Source organism: Tachysurus fulvidraco, chromosome 26 (genome assembly GCF_022655615.1).
Source record: "Tachysurus fulvidraco isolate hzauxx_2018 chromosome 26, HZAU_PFXX_2.0, whole genome shotgun sequence".
NCBI lineage: Eukaryota > Metazoa > Chordata > Actinopteri > Siluriformes > Bagridae > Tachysurus > Tachysurus fulvidraco.
The window spans coordinates 10,254,483-10,270,604 of NC_062543.1; the positions used below are offsets into that span (position 1 = coordinate 10,254,483).

Genomic DNA, 16,122 nt, shown 5'->3' on the forward strand with positions numbered 1-16,122 from the left:
CCGGTCACGTGCTTGAAGTCATTTGACACAGCACGAGCTCACAGAGCAAAATGCGGGCGCTAACGCTGTCAGTCTTTGGGGTATTGTTATTAGCGGTTTCCGTTTGTAACGGACGGCTGTTTGATGGATTCGGTTACGGATATCAGGAGACAGACGACGTCTCGCTTTGGCCGCTGCCACAGAAATATCAGACGACTCCGACTTCACTGAAGCTCCGCGCGTCCAGTTTTCAGATCGTTCACGCTAAAGATTCGACCGCAGGACCGAGCTGCAGTTTGCTCCAAAATGCCTTCCGCAGGTAGCTTACAATTCTATATGTAGGTCTTTATAAACAACAAGAAACGCAGAGTTTCTGGCCAACAGGAAGTGCGTTTTAGCCAGATGTATTGTCATATGACTGGAAGGAGTTCGAATCCCAGGTCCACAAAAGCTGATCACGTCCCTTAACCTTCAATTGCTCAGATGTATAAATTAAAATAAAAATGTAAGTCACTCTGGATGAAGGTGTAAAGGTTTTAAATGCTGGAAATGTTTTTGATGTAAAATAAATCATTCTCTTCTACAACTGTATACAAGTCATACAGGGAAGCTGGAAGTTTTCTTTCAAACTTCTCCTTTGGGCTTTTGTGCTGGTGTGAAACACAAAATCATGCCATTTATTCATTCATCTGTCTTTTGCTCATCCAAAGACTGTTACAATATATTTATATAATACAGATCGTTACCACAAACTATAGTTTGTCTTGATAGCAGGAGGTTTTAGAAGAGTAATGCTTTTTAATTTCAATTGTGTAGCTCATTAGGGATGTAAAAAAAAAAAATCTGTGTTCATTTTATTATGTATGTATTATTAAGGAGACCGTGTTTGTTGTTATAAATGAAATGCACTGATTGGGAACAGTGGCATCTTCTTTTCTGCAGCGGTCACCTGTCAGACCTCTGAACTGTTGTTTGAATTTCCAGACTTGAATTTTGTTTATTGGGCTAGAAGTCGTCACATGACTGGATTAGTGTCAGAGAATAGTATTTTTAACATTCACATTCTCTCTCTTTCAGATATTTTAATTACATCTTTGACTATGTCAAGAAGCACAGGGCGGATCAAGATAAAGCGGCAGATCTCGAGCTGACTGAGCTTCAGGTGTGGATCACATCCACTGATCCGGAGTGTGACGGATATCCGAGTCTAAAAACAGATGAATCCTGTGAGTTCCTGTTCTTCCTTAATGCTATTTTTACACAACATTCCATACCTTCTTTATTTCTTCTTTTCTTGTTTGAGTTACCTTCTTACAGCATCCAAAAAACCCAATAACTTGACTCTGATGCATTACATACATAACAAATAAACAGAATTGAGAATCGCAGGTTCAGACAGTGATTGTAGTCGCTGTAATGCCTTCTGCTAATCCAAAGATCCAAAGACTTGACCATAATGCAATACATGACATCTACTTGAGCGCTTTAACCATGTTGCTGGGAGCCTCTTTTAAAATCAAGGTATAGACCGGAAGGTTTATCATACTGATCTGATATGTTTTTCAAACGTATGTGTAAAAGTTTAGCACACTGTTCATTTGTGGCATGTAATAAATACAAAAAAAAAATGTTATGAGTACAAAGGTCTGCCGTACTGAAATGTTACATGTTGTGTGCATTATGAAGACCTCACAAGGCCCAAATAAAAGCCCAAACCATTCTTCTCATGAGTCAGAAGGTGACTTACTGTATTTGCAGTAAAGACACTGAATTGTGTGGATTTACCACATAAAAAGGAGTGATATAACTAATGTGGTGTCTTGTACGAAGCAATGTAAACCCTCTGGAGTCGATGAACGCGTATACGCTTTTTGTGGCGTAATCTCCTGTTAAGGCCGAAATGAACTTAAATTACACTTTCAGTTTCAATCGTACAGATAAGAGCAATACATCGATCGAATCTGTAAAGGGTCTACTTTTATTTGTATACACACATAATAACAACAAATCACTGTGCTTTTGTAGAATAAAGAAAATAAACAGAGTGCATTCTCTGCCGTCTCGGTCACCACTCTTCACAGACACATAAATAAAACAACCCGAATCTCAGCGAATACTCGCCTCTAATACAAGATAAATATATACACAGAAAGCTTGAAATGTATATTTTTAAATAAACAAATTCAAGTCAAAAACAATCAATTTTTATGTAATTCGTAAGAAAGTAAGGATTGGTCCGGTTTCTCCTGTTTCACCTAATTATTGCTAATGTGTTCCCGCCTCCCTCTGAGCGCGCTGTTTATATGCAAATAAACTGAGGTGATTCAGGTAATCACGTACACGCCCCCGAGACACAGGAAATCCAGACCTGTGTGCTTGGAAATGCCAGGCATGTGATGTTCACTTGTGTGTTCAGCTGAATAGGAACCGTTTCCTAGAGTGGCACAAAGAAGTATAACTGTTCAATTCTGGGTACAATTACATTTACATGTACAACAGCATTTGGCAGACGCCCTTATCCAGAGCGACGTACATAAGTGCTTACTATGTGACAGAGTAGGTTAGTGGGCTTCTACAAAACTTACACCCTTTTTTATCTTGCACTCTTCCTGTTGAACCTTTTTTTTTTTTTTTACACAGTTTTGCCCTGATTGTGTCTGTGTTGTTATTAACTTCTAAAGTTATTTTGTGTGATAGTTAAATATTCGAAATAAACCACAAACAAAAAATGTACACATTTATTTCGTCCTCACATTCTTTCTTGTAACTCCTCTCTCGGTCACACACTTACCTGAAAGGCTCATTATGCAGCTCAATTTGTGGCCTTTGTCTCAGGTGTGAATCACACTAATATTCATGATAGTTGACGCCTACTCGCATATGCCCTTTACAAACAAAAAGTGTTTTAGAAAATTTAAATCAATATATTGTTTTCTGTGAGTGAGTAAACAAGATGATGATTTTCACATAATTTTTAAGCAAAAACTCTAGGCTACAAGATCCAGTTCTCAAAAGTCCTGTTAACCAGTGTTCTGTATGTTTTATGCCCTTATTCAAGTCATGTACATACATGCTGCTCACATATTATTGTAGACCAGTTTGTGCTGATTACAGTGATATTAGTCTTTAACCATTTATATCTTTATAAGCAACTGAAAAAAGCACAAATGTCAGGGTATGACAACTTCTCCAGGCCCTAAAAATACCCTTAGACCTCAGAGAAGAAAGGTTTATAGTTTCATGTGTTTGTTACAGTATGTCATGGAAGTTGCCCAATATTAATGAATAGTGCTGGTTAATATAAATAAATAAAAATTCTACACCTGTTTAATTATACATTTTAACATCATTTCTTGTTTCCCGTTTAGATAAGCTTTCAGTCAACCAACCCACAGCTGTTCTGAAGGCCTCAAATGTATGGGGAGCATTGAGAGGTAAACTAATCTCTGCTACTATTTTGTCGTATTAACAAACAAATTATTTTTAGTTATAAGATTGCATGCTTTTAATAGGTTGTGAGAAATAAAAGGCCATTCCTGAAATGTTTTTGATTATTTGAGCATGGAGACAATTGCCCCAGCTTTATGATACTTGAGATTACTGGGGCTGATACCATGAAGATGGCTTTAAATTGCAATAGATAAGTTTTCCTACAATGGGTTAGGACTGTAATTGCGGTGATAGTTTTACATTTGCAGACCGAACTCTTAACATGCAGGCAAATAGAATTCTTCATAGGCTTTATAAAATTCACTTTTGTGAATTTTTAAAGAAAACTTTGAGTCTCCTGTCTTGAACTTCATTTCCTATATTGATTCAGCATACAGACATACGGAGGGCAAAATAGACTCTCATAGACTCTATAGAGGCCATAAACTGTTTGTTTGTAATGGTACATTTTCTTACACACACTGTACACATCTCCTTTATGGATTTTATATATACTGTATATATTTTTAAGGACTTGAGACCTTCAGCCAGCTGGTGTATGAAGATAATTATGGAGCTGTAAGTTCATTCTCCATACAGTTGATTGCACTCGATCCAAGTATTTAGTCCAATGATGATAACCTGGAAACAGGAAATGATTGTTCATGTTTGATTTCACTTTGCACCAGATCACGATCAATAAGACAGACGTGGCTGACTTTCCTCGCTTTGCACATCGAGGCGTCCTGCTGGATACATCTCGTCACTATCTGCCACTCAAAGTCATTCTGGCCAATTTGGTAAGCTTAAGCAGTGTAACTCTTTAAATGGTTGAATGTGATGGGTAATGAGCCTCAGTACATTTATAGTTTTATATCATCTTCTAGACCTTCCCCAGAATTATGCTACATTCACACACAGCAGCTCAAGTGTCTGTCTGTCTGTCTGTCTGTCTGTACCATAATTTATTCAGTGTAGTTCTCAGTTCCATAATATCTAGAGCACCATCTTGATTAAATATATTTACTGTATACATATATTTATACTGTTCATGTATAGTGTGCACTAGAGCTGTTTTGGTTTCTTTAGTCAAGTCAAGTCACCTTTATTTACATTAATTTACATTAATTTAATTTATTTACATACCTATACATTAATGGATGGAGTAGATTTACTGGTTAAACTGGTTCTGGTGTTTTTTTTGTTTTGTTTTGTTTTGTTTGTCAGCTTTCCCCTCGCCATGAAATAAATAGTCTGAAAGAACAATTCAATTGCTGACTGCTGATATCTAGAAAATCACATGTCTGCCATTATGGCTGTCATGACCACATGATTTGGGTTTTATTACACAATAAATAAACCAGACTGAAGTTTGATCTAAGCAAGAAGTCAGGATTGGTTTCTGCAGTGTCAGTGTTTGTGCTTGGCTACTGCTAGCTGTCAAAGCAGCAAAGTTCAACTTGTATAAGGATCTAAATCTACCATCTGATGTTCAAACAACTGTCCTGAGAAATGAAAAACGAGGAGAGAAAAGTTCCTCAAACCACCGGACAAGGCAAATATATAAAAACCGTGAATGAACCATGTACTATATAAACTGCAATATAATCCGTACATCAGATTACATGAGCCGGGATCTGGATTGGAGTCTACCTGTTTAATAACGTCATGCTAGAAGAAAATTAGCCATAAATATTTGAAACTTGTTGAAGTGACAGATCCAAACTGTCATGTCCAAACTTGAATGCTTCTCTGCAAGCAATACAACTAACAAGGGTTAGTTTATGGTCAGAAACTGTAGCAAGTATTGTATCTGTAAATAAAAAAAGTTTGCAAATTGCTCTTATTGGAAAAAGTTCCTCACAGATTGCTTTGTGTAACCAAATGCTGTCTTTGCAGGAAGCCATGGCGATGAACAAGTTTAACGTTTTCCACTGGCACATTGTGGACGATCACTCCTTTCCCTTCTTGAGTCAGACTTTCCCAGACCTCAGCCAACGTGTAAGCTGTCTCGTATGGTCTTCTCCAAAAAGTGCCGTTTTCTCTTCACTTTTTTTTTTACAGTTAAATTTCTCTATGCAATTTTAAAAAAAAAAAAATGGTTTCAGTTCAGTGTTTCAGGTTGTTTTCTATTGTGGTCTAGGAAACAGACCCCTTTACTCATTGCTGTAGTTGTAAGGCACCTTAAGTTCCACAAAACCTTCACTCCATTGCACTTATCTCACATAATCTTACAATTTCTTTAGTCTTTATTTTAAGATTAAGTGCTGACTTCAATTAGTGTTCGGGTTGCTTTTCACTTTCATCAGTATGTTGACGCGTGACGCTATGTGTCACGCTGAAATGCAGTCACAGCTCTTATAACTGTTGTGTAATGGAAGGTGTTGTAATTGGAGAAGTCACCATTTTTCTCAAAGAACAGTATCAGTAGCAGCTCATTGTTTCGTCTCTTACCGCATTGTAAGCTTAATAATGAAGCATGTTTTAATTATTACTGTGACATAGCAAGTGTGTTAATATGACTAAAAGCTAACTGGAACTTTTCTACTCCAGATTTAGATAAATCGAGGAAACTTTTCTCTCGATAGTTTTGCTTCATAAAACACATCAACGTATTCAACAATAATATAATGCAGCCTCTATGAGACGGTTAAATCAAAACTTTCTTAATTACTCAGGAAAGCAGGTTTAGCCAGACCTGTGTACTGTAAATGATGGGCTGGGTCACCAAATCGGATCAAATATCTTTATATATAACAAAGCTACAATTTCTTATTTTTTTCGGCTGCTCTCCTGGAAGTAGCGGGTAGGTGAAAACATAAATAAACAAGGCTACAGAATTTTTTTTAATAACACTGGTTGGAGTAGCCTCCCTGGTCTGGTGCTCTCTTCCTCTGTCTTTCTTGTCAGTATCATTCCATAGTCTAGTTCTCTTTATTGTAGCTGCAATTAGGATAGCGTGTACTACCTGTGCGTTATGTTCTGTGTCACCAAAAGGGAGCCTATCACCCATACACACATGTGTACACACCGGCTGATGTGAAAATGGTGATCGAGTTTGCTCGTATGCGAGGGATTCGAGTCATTGCCGAGTTCGACACTCCAGGCCACACCCTGTCATGGGGGAAAGGTTAGTGAAAAGTGTGCCAGTGTTATTTCTTATCATTGTCTGCCAGTATTTTCTGATAACATGCTGCATTCGTCTTGCCATCAATTTTTACTAACTTCTCTGTGCCACTGGAGGTCACACCGTCCCAAAACATGAGAGATCCACCACCATGCTTTACAGTGGGGATGGTGTACTTTTCACTGTAGGCCTTGTTGTCTCCTCTCCAAAACATAGCGTTTATGGTTGTGACTTTAAAGTTCAATTTTGGTCTCATCACTCCAAATGACTCTGCTCCAGGAGCTGTGAGGCTTGTCTAGGTGCGGTCTGTGGTACTGAAGGCAGGTCTTTTTGTGGCATGGGTTTAACAGTTTTTTTTCATGGCAACTTGACCATGCAGGTTATTTGTGCTATTGTGCTCATTGAAACATCACTATTTATTTCCAGAGTTTCCCCCAAACACCGCCACGAGTTTCCCCCAAACACCGCCACGAGTTTCCCCCAAACACCGCCACGAGTTTCCCCCAAACACCGCCACGAGTTTCCCCCAAACACCGCCACGAGTTTCCCCCAAACACCGCCACGAGTTTCCCCCAAACACCGCCACGAGTTTCCCCCAAACACCGCCACGAGTTTCCCCCAAACACCGCCACCAGGTTTCCCGAAAGCCTCCAGTGTAAATTGCATCGAATTAAATGTCTTTTTAAAGCATTTTTCATTCACTTATCATTCATTCACAAATTTAGGAAACCAAGCCAAAATGATACTAGAAATGAATGGCTGATGTCTCATGTTTTTAATTTATTTATAATTTATTTTTATTTTTAGGTCAGTCCAAACTTTTGACTCCATGCTACTCAGGCAGCACTCCATCAGGTACCTTTGGTCCTGTGAACCCCATCCTCAACTCCACATACGACTTTATGACCAGCTTCTTCAAAGAAATCAGCAAAGTGTTCCCTGATGCCTACATCCACCTTGGGGGAGACGAGGTCGATTTCTCCTGCTGGTGAGAACAGAAGTATAACAGTGGTGGAAAAGATGACACCTCAGTAGAAGTTAACTGGCATGGTGATGTCATTGACATGTACTCTCTTTTGAATGTTCAGTTCTACTGTGTTCTATTTAATCAATCTAAATTGCGTAATTCCTGTGGAAAATGTTGCATGAAAATATTAGGCACAGAATTCATAACTGTTTTCATTGAGTTTTTAGGCAATTGTTTTGTTCCTACAACCAAAGCTGGGTGTACAGTTGAGTTTTTTTTTTTTCTTCCTTTAGGAAGTCAAACCCTGACATTCAAAACTTTATGCAGAAGCAAGGCTTTGGCCAAGACTACAGCAAACTAGAATCCTACTATATTCAAAGGTAAGAAATCTTGTTCTCATGAAAATTCAGCATGTGAAGCCCCCAAACCAATGCCGTTAATGTGTGACTCAAATCTAACTTCAGGATCCTTGACATTGTAAAAGCCACCAATAAGGGCTACATGGTCTGGCAGGAGGTCTTTGACAATGGTGTTGTGGTAAGAGATGGCTTTTTCTTGCTCAAATTTTTAGGTAATCAAAAAAAAAGCAACAAAATGCCAAGTTAATGTTGTTCCTCCAAGCAAAATCACTGGGTTTCAATGTAGTTATAGACTTTGTTAGTATGTTAGAAGATGCAAGGTGATGTCATGGGTGCAAGGCATAGTGATGTTCATGGGTGCCAAAATTAAAAAGACATTTTTGATGAGCAAATTTGGCAAAATTTTTTATTGCTGATGTTTAGTTTGACACTGGTTCCTCTTACCGTGGAGACATTAGTTTTATTGAGCCTCTAGTGCACCACATGGGTACAGTTCTATAATGCTCTAGCCTATGTACTGTAGGGAGCACATGTAGTGAATAACATAACTTTATTAATTTGATTAGGGAAGCTTCAAGCTTTTAACAGGAACCATTTGTTATGTGTTAAAATGCTGAATTCAGTGTATTGTCAAATGCTCAAATATACAATTGACATCACTTTTTGCCCATGATTCCTCTTTCATCTGGTATAAGGAATAATTTGAAACAAAAAATACAATTATCAAATTGAAATTAAAATAATTTCAGGGTTAATTATTCACTACTGAATTTTTTTTATTAAAGATTTGCTTAATAATAATTGACTTTTATTGTGTAGTGCTAACTCTTCTGCTGCTCTAGCTTGGCCTGCACTGATCTGCATTTTTGCTCGCTTAACCAATTGGCCTCTTTTTTTTTTTTATATAAATGAGTTGGACTTGTTTTATAAACCATCAAATGAGTTGTGTACTTGTTGCAGCTAAAAGCTGACACAGTGGTGGAAGTGTGGATCAACAACCGGGTGGATCAGGAGCTTCAGAATGTGACTGGGGCAGGTTTCAGCACCATTCTCTCTGCCCCCTGGTACCTGGACTACATTAGTTATGGACAGGATTGGCAGAAGTACTACAAGGTCGAGCCGCTCAGTTTCGATGGTTGGTTGTTTTGATTGAAGATTTATTTGTCATCATCCAGTAGTTGCTGTGCTAGATTTAGGTTTGGCAGATGGAAATATCTGTTAGGATTCAGTGTGATCCCTTTTGTTCTCAATGGAGGAAATGATGTGCTTCATTCACAGGCCTCAGGTTTAGTGATTCATTTGCAGAAGCTTTACTCTGCTTTATCATTTTCTTTTATTTATTTATTAAATACTGCCATCGTATCTGACTACATGTACACATTTTGGACCCATGTCAACTACAAATACAAATGATCTGAACGACCAGTCATGCCAGCAGTACAATGCATAAAATCATGCAGATGTAGATCAGAGCTTCAGTTAATGTTAAATCAAACATAAGAAACATCAGAATATATGATCTGTGCGAGTTTAACTCCAACATGGTTGTTGGTGCCATTGGGCCGGTTTGAGCATTTAACAAACTGATCTCTTGGGATTTGCACACTTCTCTAGAGTTTAAAACATATGGTGTGGAAAACAAAAAAGCATCGAGTGAATAAGAGTTCTGTGGGTGGAGACACCTTGTTGTTTAGATCAATCGAGGAAACTGGACAGATTGTTTCTAGCTGCCAGAAAAGAAACAATAAATCAGTCTTTATAACCGTGATGAGCAGAATAATATCTCAGCACCTCAGTCCAGTTTGGGTGAATCTGTCTGTCTTTTGTGGCTCATCCACCTCAAGATGTGATGTGTTGTTTTCTGGGATGCATTTTTGCTTACCACACTTGGCAAAGCATTTGTATTTGAGTTACTGTAGAATCCTCTCTCACCAACAAGGTGATTCAACCTGCAGATGCCCCAGTGTTCAGAGGATGTTTTGTACAACATTCTGTGTAAACTCAAAACTGCAGAAAACCCAGGAGATTAGCAGTTTCTGAAAAAATGTTAACAATACCTAAAAATGTACGTGGATGCTCCTAAGCATTGTACTGGCAGCATGTTAATGCTACCCTGTGTATAAGCTGCATGGTGTGGTTTCTAGCTAATATGGTTGTTATATTTGCACATAAGCCTGCTGATATTTCTGGTGCCTATGTTGCTGTGGTGTCATCAGACAAAGCACATAGTGCCCACTTGTCAGCTACCTAAGTGCATACTTCATCACATGCATCAAATGTGACTTGCAGGACATATAAGCAGTTCTGCAGCTATCATCACAGCAATCACTGTTGTCCCCTCTGTATTAGGGAAATGTGGCCACCTCAGTATAAGTTATAGTACATATCAATTGGCTATCCATTTGGTCCTAAAGTTTCTTTTGGTTCTCAAATATTGCCATGCGTTGCTAACAGAATAGTATGAATGTCTGCTATATCTATCATCTGGGTAGAGCAAATTTCACAGAGCATAATAGAACTGTGGAATATATTTCTAGGGTCCCATGGACTTCGTAGTAGCATTAGACGATGCCACCCAACCACCACCCCCTTGCTTTAGGATGATTCGAAGTGGTGGGTAGCTCAGTGAATTCAAGCGACCTACCGTGATAGGTTGCCACCTCTGCGACAAGTTTGTTCGGGAAATTTCGTCACTACTAACTGTTGGTGGTATTGTAATAAGATGAAAGCAATTGTGAACAACAGCAGCTCAGCCATAAGGTGGTAGGCCAAGTAAAAATCACAAAGCGGGGTCAGTGCATGCTGAGGCTTACACTGTGCAGAAGTCAATTTAATTCACTTTATTTGTATAGCATTTTCAACCATTCACAATGCCTCAAAGCAGCTCCACAGAAGCATAGGAACAATAAAATATATTAAAGTTTAAAAGAAGTTACTATATATTTCTAACATCTGTCTCTAATGTTAAAGTCCTGACCTCAACCCTATAGAACACCTTTGGGATGAATTAAAGCTTTCCCAAAGAGTTGAAGCTGTAATAGCTGCAAAGGTTTAACCCCATGAATGAGAATTAAGATTAAGAATAAATTCAGGTTCATGTGCATGTAAATGCAGACGTCCTAAAGGCAGACGTCCTAAGACTTTTGGCAATATAGAGTATTTGCTAGCAATCTCCTGAACTAAATTTTGTGTAGTTGCTTTGAGGTAAGCTTCCCTTGCATGTGACTATATGACTCTTAGGCAACCCTGTTACTGAATTTCCTCCATTGTCATACTTGGTCAAAATCAAGAGACTTTTCAAACACACCATTTCTTGCTTTGCCCAGTAAATGTCCTGTGGTGCTGTTTGGATCAAATAGCACTTAACCAACTAGCTGTTTGTTGTTATGGATGTCGGACCTATTGGTGTGGTCTTCATCTCTAAGCACCCTTCAGAACACAAAATTGAGTCTTTATCACATTATTAGCACCCTCCAGTATTGATCATCTAGATGTTTCATTGCATCCCTGCTAGTCAGGAGAAATATCAGAAATATATTTCATTACTGATGTTACTGGTTAAGCACTGATGGATGGAGGGATGGTGTGGAATTGGCATAACAATTCAGCCCAAAGATGTTCAATCGGGTTGAATGCTTCCAGACCATGCCTTTTTCAGGGCCATGAAATGCTGCAATAAGGTAAGGTGTAGATTAAAAGTTTGTGTAGATCATTTGGTTTTGGCTGAGTATTATTTATATTTTTTGTTGCGCTGAACTGCTGCCGTTTCTCATGCATGCAATTCACTGTTATGCCTTATTGAAGAGCAACAAAATACATTCACCCTAGTCAACACTAAATCACTCACACTTGCTGTATGTGGTGTTAGGCAGTGTATGCATCTGTCTTTCTTTAGGACGTTAGAACTGATGATTCATTTTACACTGTAGGCACATTCATGCTCTGTTGCTACTGTATATCAGTTGTCAAAACTGTTATTTCTAAAAAAAGGAAAAAAAAATTCTCCCACATATGTAAAACAATATAAGCGGTCTTCTACTTTCATCCATATTCATGGGTGTATTCTAAACATCATCCCAGTGCTTTTGCTTGGACCAAGAAGATGCATGATTTTTGCAAAAGCAATTGTGACTGTGTATGTTTCTGCATAGCTCAAAGCAGACACACAGATCCACGTGTGGAAGGAGAAGCCAGACTACAAGAGTGAGATGGCCAAAATAACTGCAGCTGGGTTTCATGCCCTACTTTCTACTCCCTGGTATCTGAACCGGATCAGCTATGGCCAAGACTGGCCAGGCATTTACAAGGCTGACCCTCAGAGTTTCGATGGTGTGTGAGTGTGTATGTTTCTGTAACTGAAGAGAATGTAATGAACAAGTTCAGCCTTTAGGTACATCTCAGTAGGTTGGGTATATATACACATTTTATTATATCTTTTCATGTGACAGCACTGAAGAATTAGCACTTTTCTTACAATATAAAAGTGTGTTCAGCTTGTATAACAGTGTAAATTTGCCATCCCCTAAAAATAACAACACACAGCTGTCTAAACCGCTGGCCACAAAAGTGAGTACACCCCCCAAGTGAAAATGTCTAAATCGGGCCCAATTGTCAATATTTTGTGGCCACCATTATTTTCCTTATTAAGGGAGATTATCATGATCTGCTTCAGTATGTCACAGTACATGTTGGCATTCAAGGTTCCCTCAATGAACTGCAGCACTCATGCAGCCCCAGACTATGACACTCCCACCACCATGCTTGACTGGAGGCAAAACACAATTGTCTTTGTACTGTTCACCTGGTTGACACACACACACTTGACACCATCTGAACAAAATAAGCTTATCATCTTTGTCTCATCAGACCACAGGACATGGTTCCAATAACCCATGTCCTTTTGTCTGCTTGTCTTCAGAAAACTGTTTGCGGGCTTTCTTTTGCATCATCTTTAGAAGAGGCTTCCATCTGGGACAACAGCCATGTAGACCAATTTGATGCAGTGTACGCTATATGGTCTGAGAACTGACAGGCTGACACCCCCACCCCCTTCAACCTCTGCAGTGCTGGCAGCATTCATTCTATTTCCCAAACTGATATAACTGATTCCCTGTCTCTCGAACAAACAAAAGCTATACAAATTTGAGGGAGGGATCAACTGTATTACTTCACACACTGCTTAGCTACAATCAATAGAGGTTGTTATTTAACCTGTTTGTGGATTAAGGTCTTTTGGCATGCAAACAACAAATATGCAAAATCCATGTTTATCAAGGACTCAATTCTTTAGAGATTCCATTTAGACCATACATGAGCACAAACATTGAACATTGATCAAACAAAAACAAAGACAATAGAAATTAACAAATAATGACACTGACACTGTTACACACATCCTTTGGATATGATGCTGACCACATGCACTCATTTTCTTTGGTCGACCATGGCAAGGCCTGTTCTGAGTGGAAGCTGTCCTGTTAAACCCCGCTGTATGGTCTTGGCCACCGTGCTGCAGCTCAGTTTCAGGGTCTTCTTATAGCTTATAGCAACAATTCTTTTTTCAGATCCTCAGAGAGAGTTCTTTGCCATGAGGTGCTATGTTGAACTTCCAGTGACCATCATGCCAGTATAAAAGATTGAGAGCAATAACACCAAATTTAACACACCTGCTCCCCATTCACACCTAAAACCTTGTAACACTAACGAGTCACATGACACCGGGGAGAGAAAATGGCTAATTAGCCCCAACTTGGACATTTTCACCCAGGGGTGTACTCACTTTTGTGGCCAGTGGTTTAGACATTAATGGCGGTGTGTTGAGTTATTTTGAGGGCACAGCAAATTTACACTGTTATACCCCTGTACATTATGCAAGGGTTATATATCTATTAACTTGAGTTACAACCTTTTTATTCCCTACCTGTGTTGTCATTGACCAAGACAACAAAACAAAATAAAGCATGTGCTGTTTCACAATACATTTATTTCTGGATGGCATCTGGCATATACTGGCTCAATACAGTGTTGAGGTGGAAAGTGAAAAGTGGTCTGAGTGGTTACAGGATTGTCTCAGTTTCAAACCAGTGTAGATGATTCCAAAAAGATGTTCCTTTTAAATCTAGCACATGGTGTCGCTTGAAAGTTTGTGAACCCTTTAGAAATTCCTATATTCCTGCATAAATAGGACCCAAGTCCTAAAAATAAACAAAGTGAACACAATTAAAGAAATGAGCCAACAATATTATACTTTATTTAATTATTGAGAATAATGATCCAGTATTACAGATCTGTGACTTGCAAAAGTATGTGAACCTTTGCTTTCAGGATCTGCTGTGAGCCCTATTGTGCAACAATAACTGTAAGCGAAGTTTCCGGTAACTTTTGATGAGTCCTGCACAACAGCTTAGAAGAACTTTATTCCATTCTAAAGTACAGAAGAGCTTCAACTCTTGGATTTTAGTGGGTGTCCTCACATGAACTGCTTGCTTCAGGTCCTTCCACAATTTTTCTTTGGGATTAAAGTCAGGACATTGACTTGGTCATTATAAAACATTATCTTTGTTCCTCTCTAATCATTCTTTGTTACACAGACTTGGGTGCCTGTGCTCATTATCTTGGTGTACAACCCATTTTTTCTTGAGATTCAGTTTATGGACAGATGTCTTGCCATTTTCATTTAGAGATCACTGACATAATCCTGAATTCATTGTTCCATCAATGACAGGTGGACCAGATGCAGCAATACAAGCCCAAAGCATGATACTACAACCACCATGTTTCACAGACGGTATAAGGATCTTATGCTGGAATTCAGGACTATTTTTTTTTGGGCTCATTCCTCCACAAATTATTTTTCCAATAGACCTCTGGCTTGTCCACATGATCTTTAGCAAACTTCATGGGTAGCAATGTTCTTTTTGGAGAGTAATGGCTTTCTTCTTGCAGCTCTGACTTGCACACCAAGGTTGTTCAGTGTTCACCTGATGGCAGTCTCATGAACATTCGCATAAGCCAAAGTAAAATAAGCCTTTATTTGCTTAGCAGTTACTGTTTTACTTTCTGACCCAACAGACTATTACATGCCTTGCTTTTGGAGTGATCTTTGGTTGAACACGTCTGGGAATGTACCAATGGTCTTAATGGTCTTTCCTCCATTTGTAAAGAATCTATATGAGTCCAAATTTTTGAGAGGACTTTGTAATATTTTCCAGCCTGATGAGCAACAATACCACTCTTTCTGAAGTCCTCAGAAATCTCCATTGTTTTTGCAATGATACCCTTCCACAAACACACGTGTATATATATATATGTATATATATATATATATATATATATATATATATATAAACAAATATCATATTTGTTTGATTGGATTAATCTGTTCACTTTGTCTACTTATGGGACTTGTGTAAACATGCAGAAGTATTGACATTTCCAAAGGGTTCACAAACTTTCAAATGACACTGTCTATTGTACAAACTAGACTCCAAATGAGAACAACTAGTCAAACAACCCCTCTGATTTATGAGACATTGTTGTATCACGAATGTCTCATCCCCTTGAGGCCTGTCGAGTGAACCAAGCTAAATCTCAAGTTTCTTTTCCAAGAGACTGAACTCGTAACACATTTTTTATATTGTATGATTTTTTTTCTTAAAGTATGTTATATGTAAGGATTTCCTTTGATTCTTCAGGCACAGCAGAGCAGAAGAAGCTTGTGATTGGTGGGGAGGCATGTCTCTGGGGGGAGTATGTGGATGCCACCAACCTCACCCCACGTCTTTGGTAAAACCAGTTCAAAGTAAAAACGGATTCATTTCGCCATTCTTGGCTCTCCTATGGATGTTCAACATCCACTCAGTACATGCATTCAACCCCATACTTAATGTCTTTGCAGTCTGTTGTTTAATTTAATTTTGGGGAGAATTTGATGCATATGTATGTTCACCACTCCCAGGCCACGGGCCAGCGCTGTAGCTGAAAGGTTGTGGAGTGACGAAAATGTGAAGGACGTCGTCAGCGCCTACACGCGGCTGGTCAAACATCGCTGCCGCATGCTTAGGTGAGTCTCACACCTTATAAGGATTCATACAAATGTAAAGTAATTAAAGATTTCCATTGTGAACAAATTGAGCTGGCAAGTTTATACATGTATCCAAAAAGCACCTGTTTATCGCCACCACCCAAAACCTGTGTGTGGCTAAACCTAATGCTAACTTTTTTTTTACAAACTGCAGGCACAAATGGTGTGTATAAAATTG

The 16,122-nt window shown here is 38.7% G+C and overlaps 1 protein-coding gene across 3 annotated transcripts in view; it reads left to right on the top strand.

Moving 5' to 3' along the window:
• Positions 1–16,122, top strand: part of hexb (hexosaminidase B (beta polypeptide)) — a 16,846-nt gene continuing 724 nt past the window's right edge. Inside the window, exons 1-13 of one of the 3 annotated variants that reach the window (XR_007139574.1) lie at positions 1–298; positions 1,057–1,205; positions 3,348–3,413; positions 3,941–3,987; positions 4,098–4,208; positions 5,308–5,409; positions 6,406–6,538; positions 7,343–7,523; positions 7,796–7,882; positions 7,967–8,039; positions 8,822–8,996; positions 12,013–12,190; positions 15,556–15,646. Coding sequence is in view for 2 of the 3 variants with exons in the window: in XM_027178590.2 (XP_027034391.1) it covers positions 51–298; positions 1,057–1,205; positions 3,348–3,413; positions 3,941–3,987; positions 4,098–4,208; positions 5,308–5,409; positions 6,406–6,538; positions 7,343–7,523; positions 7,796–7,882; positions 7,967–8,039; positions 12,013–12,190; positions 15,556–15,646; positions 15,819–15,923 (1,571 nt within the window). In the remaining variant the exon portion in view is untranslated. Of the gene's footprint in view, positions 299–1,056; positions 1,206–3,347; positions 3,414–3,940; positions 3,988–4,097; positions 4,209–5,307; positions 5,410–6,405; positions 6,539–7,342; positions 7,524–7,795; positions 7,883–7,966; positions 8,040–8,821; positions 8,997–12,012; positions 12,191–15,555; positions 15,647–15,818; positions 15,924–16,122 lie in introns of those variants that run through there. The other 2 variants (XM_027178591.2, XM_027178590.2) reach the window with 2 other exon arrangements.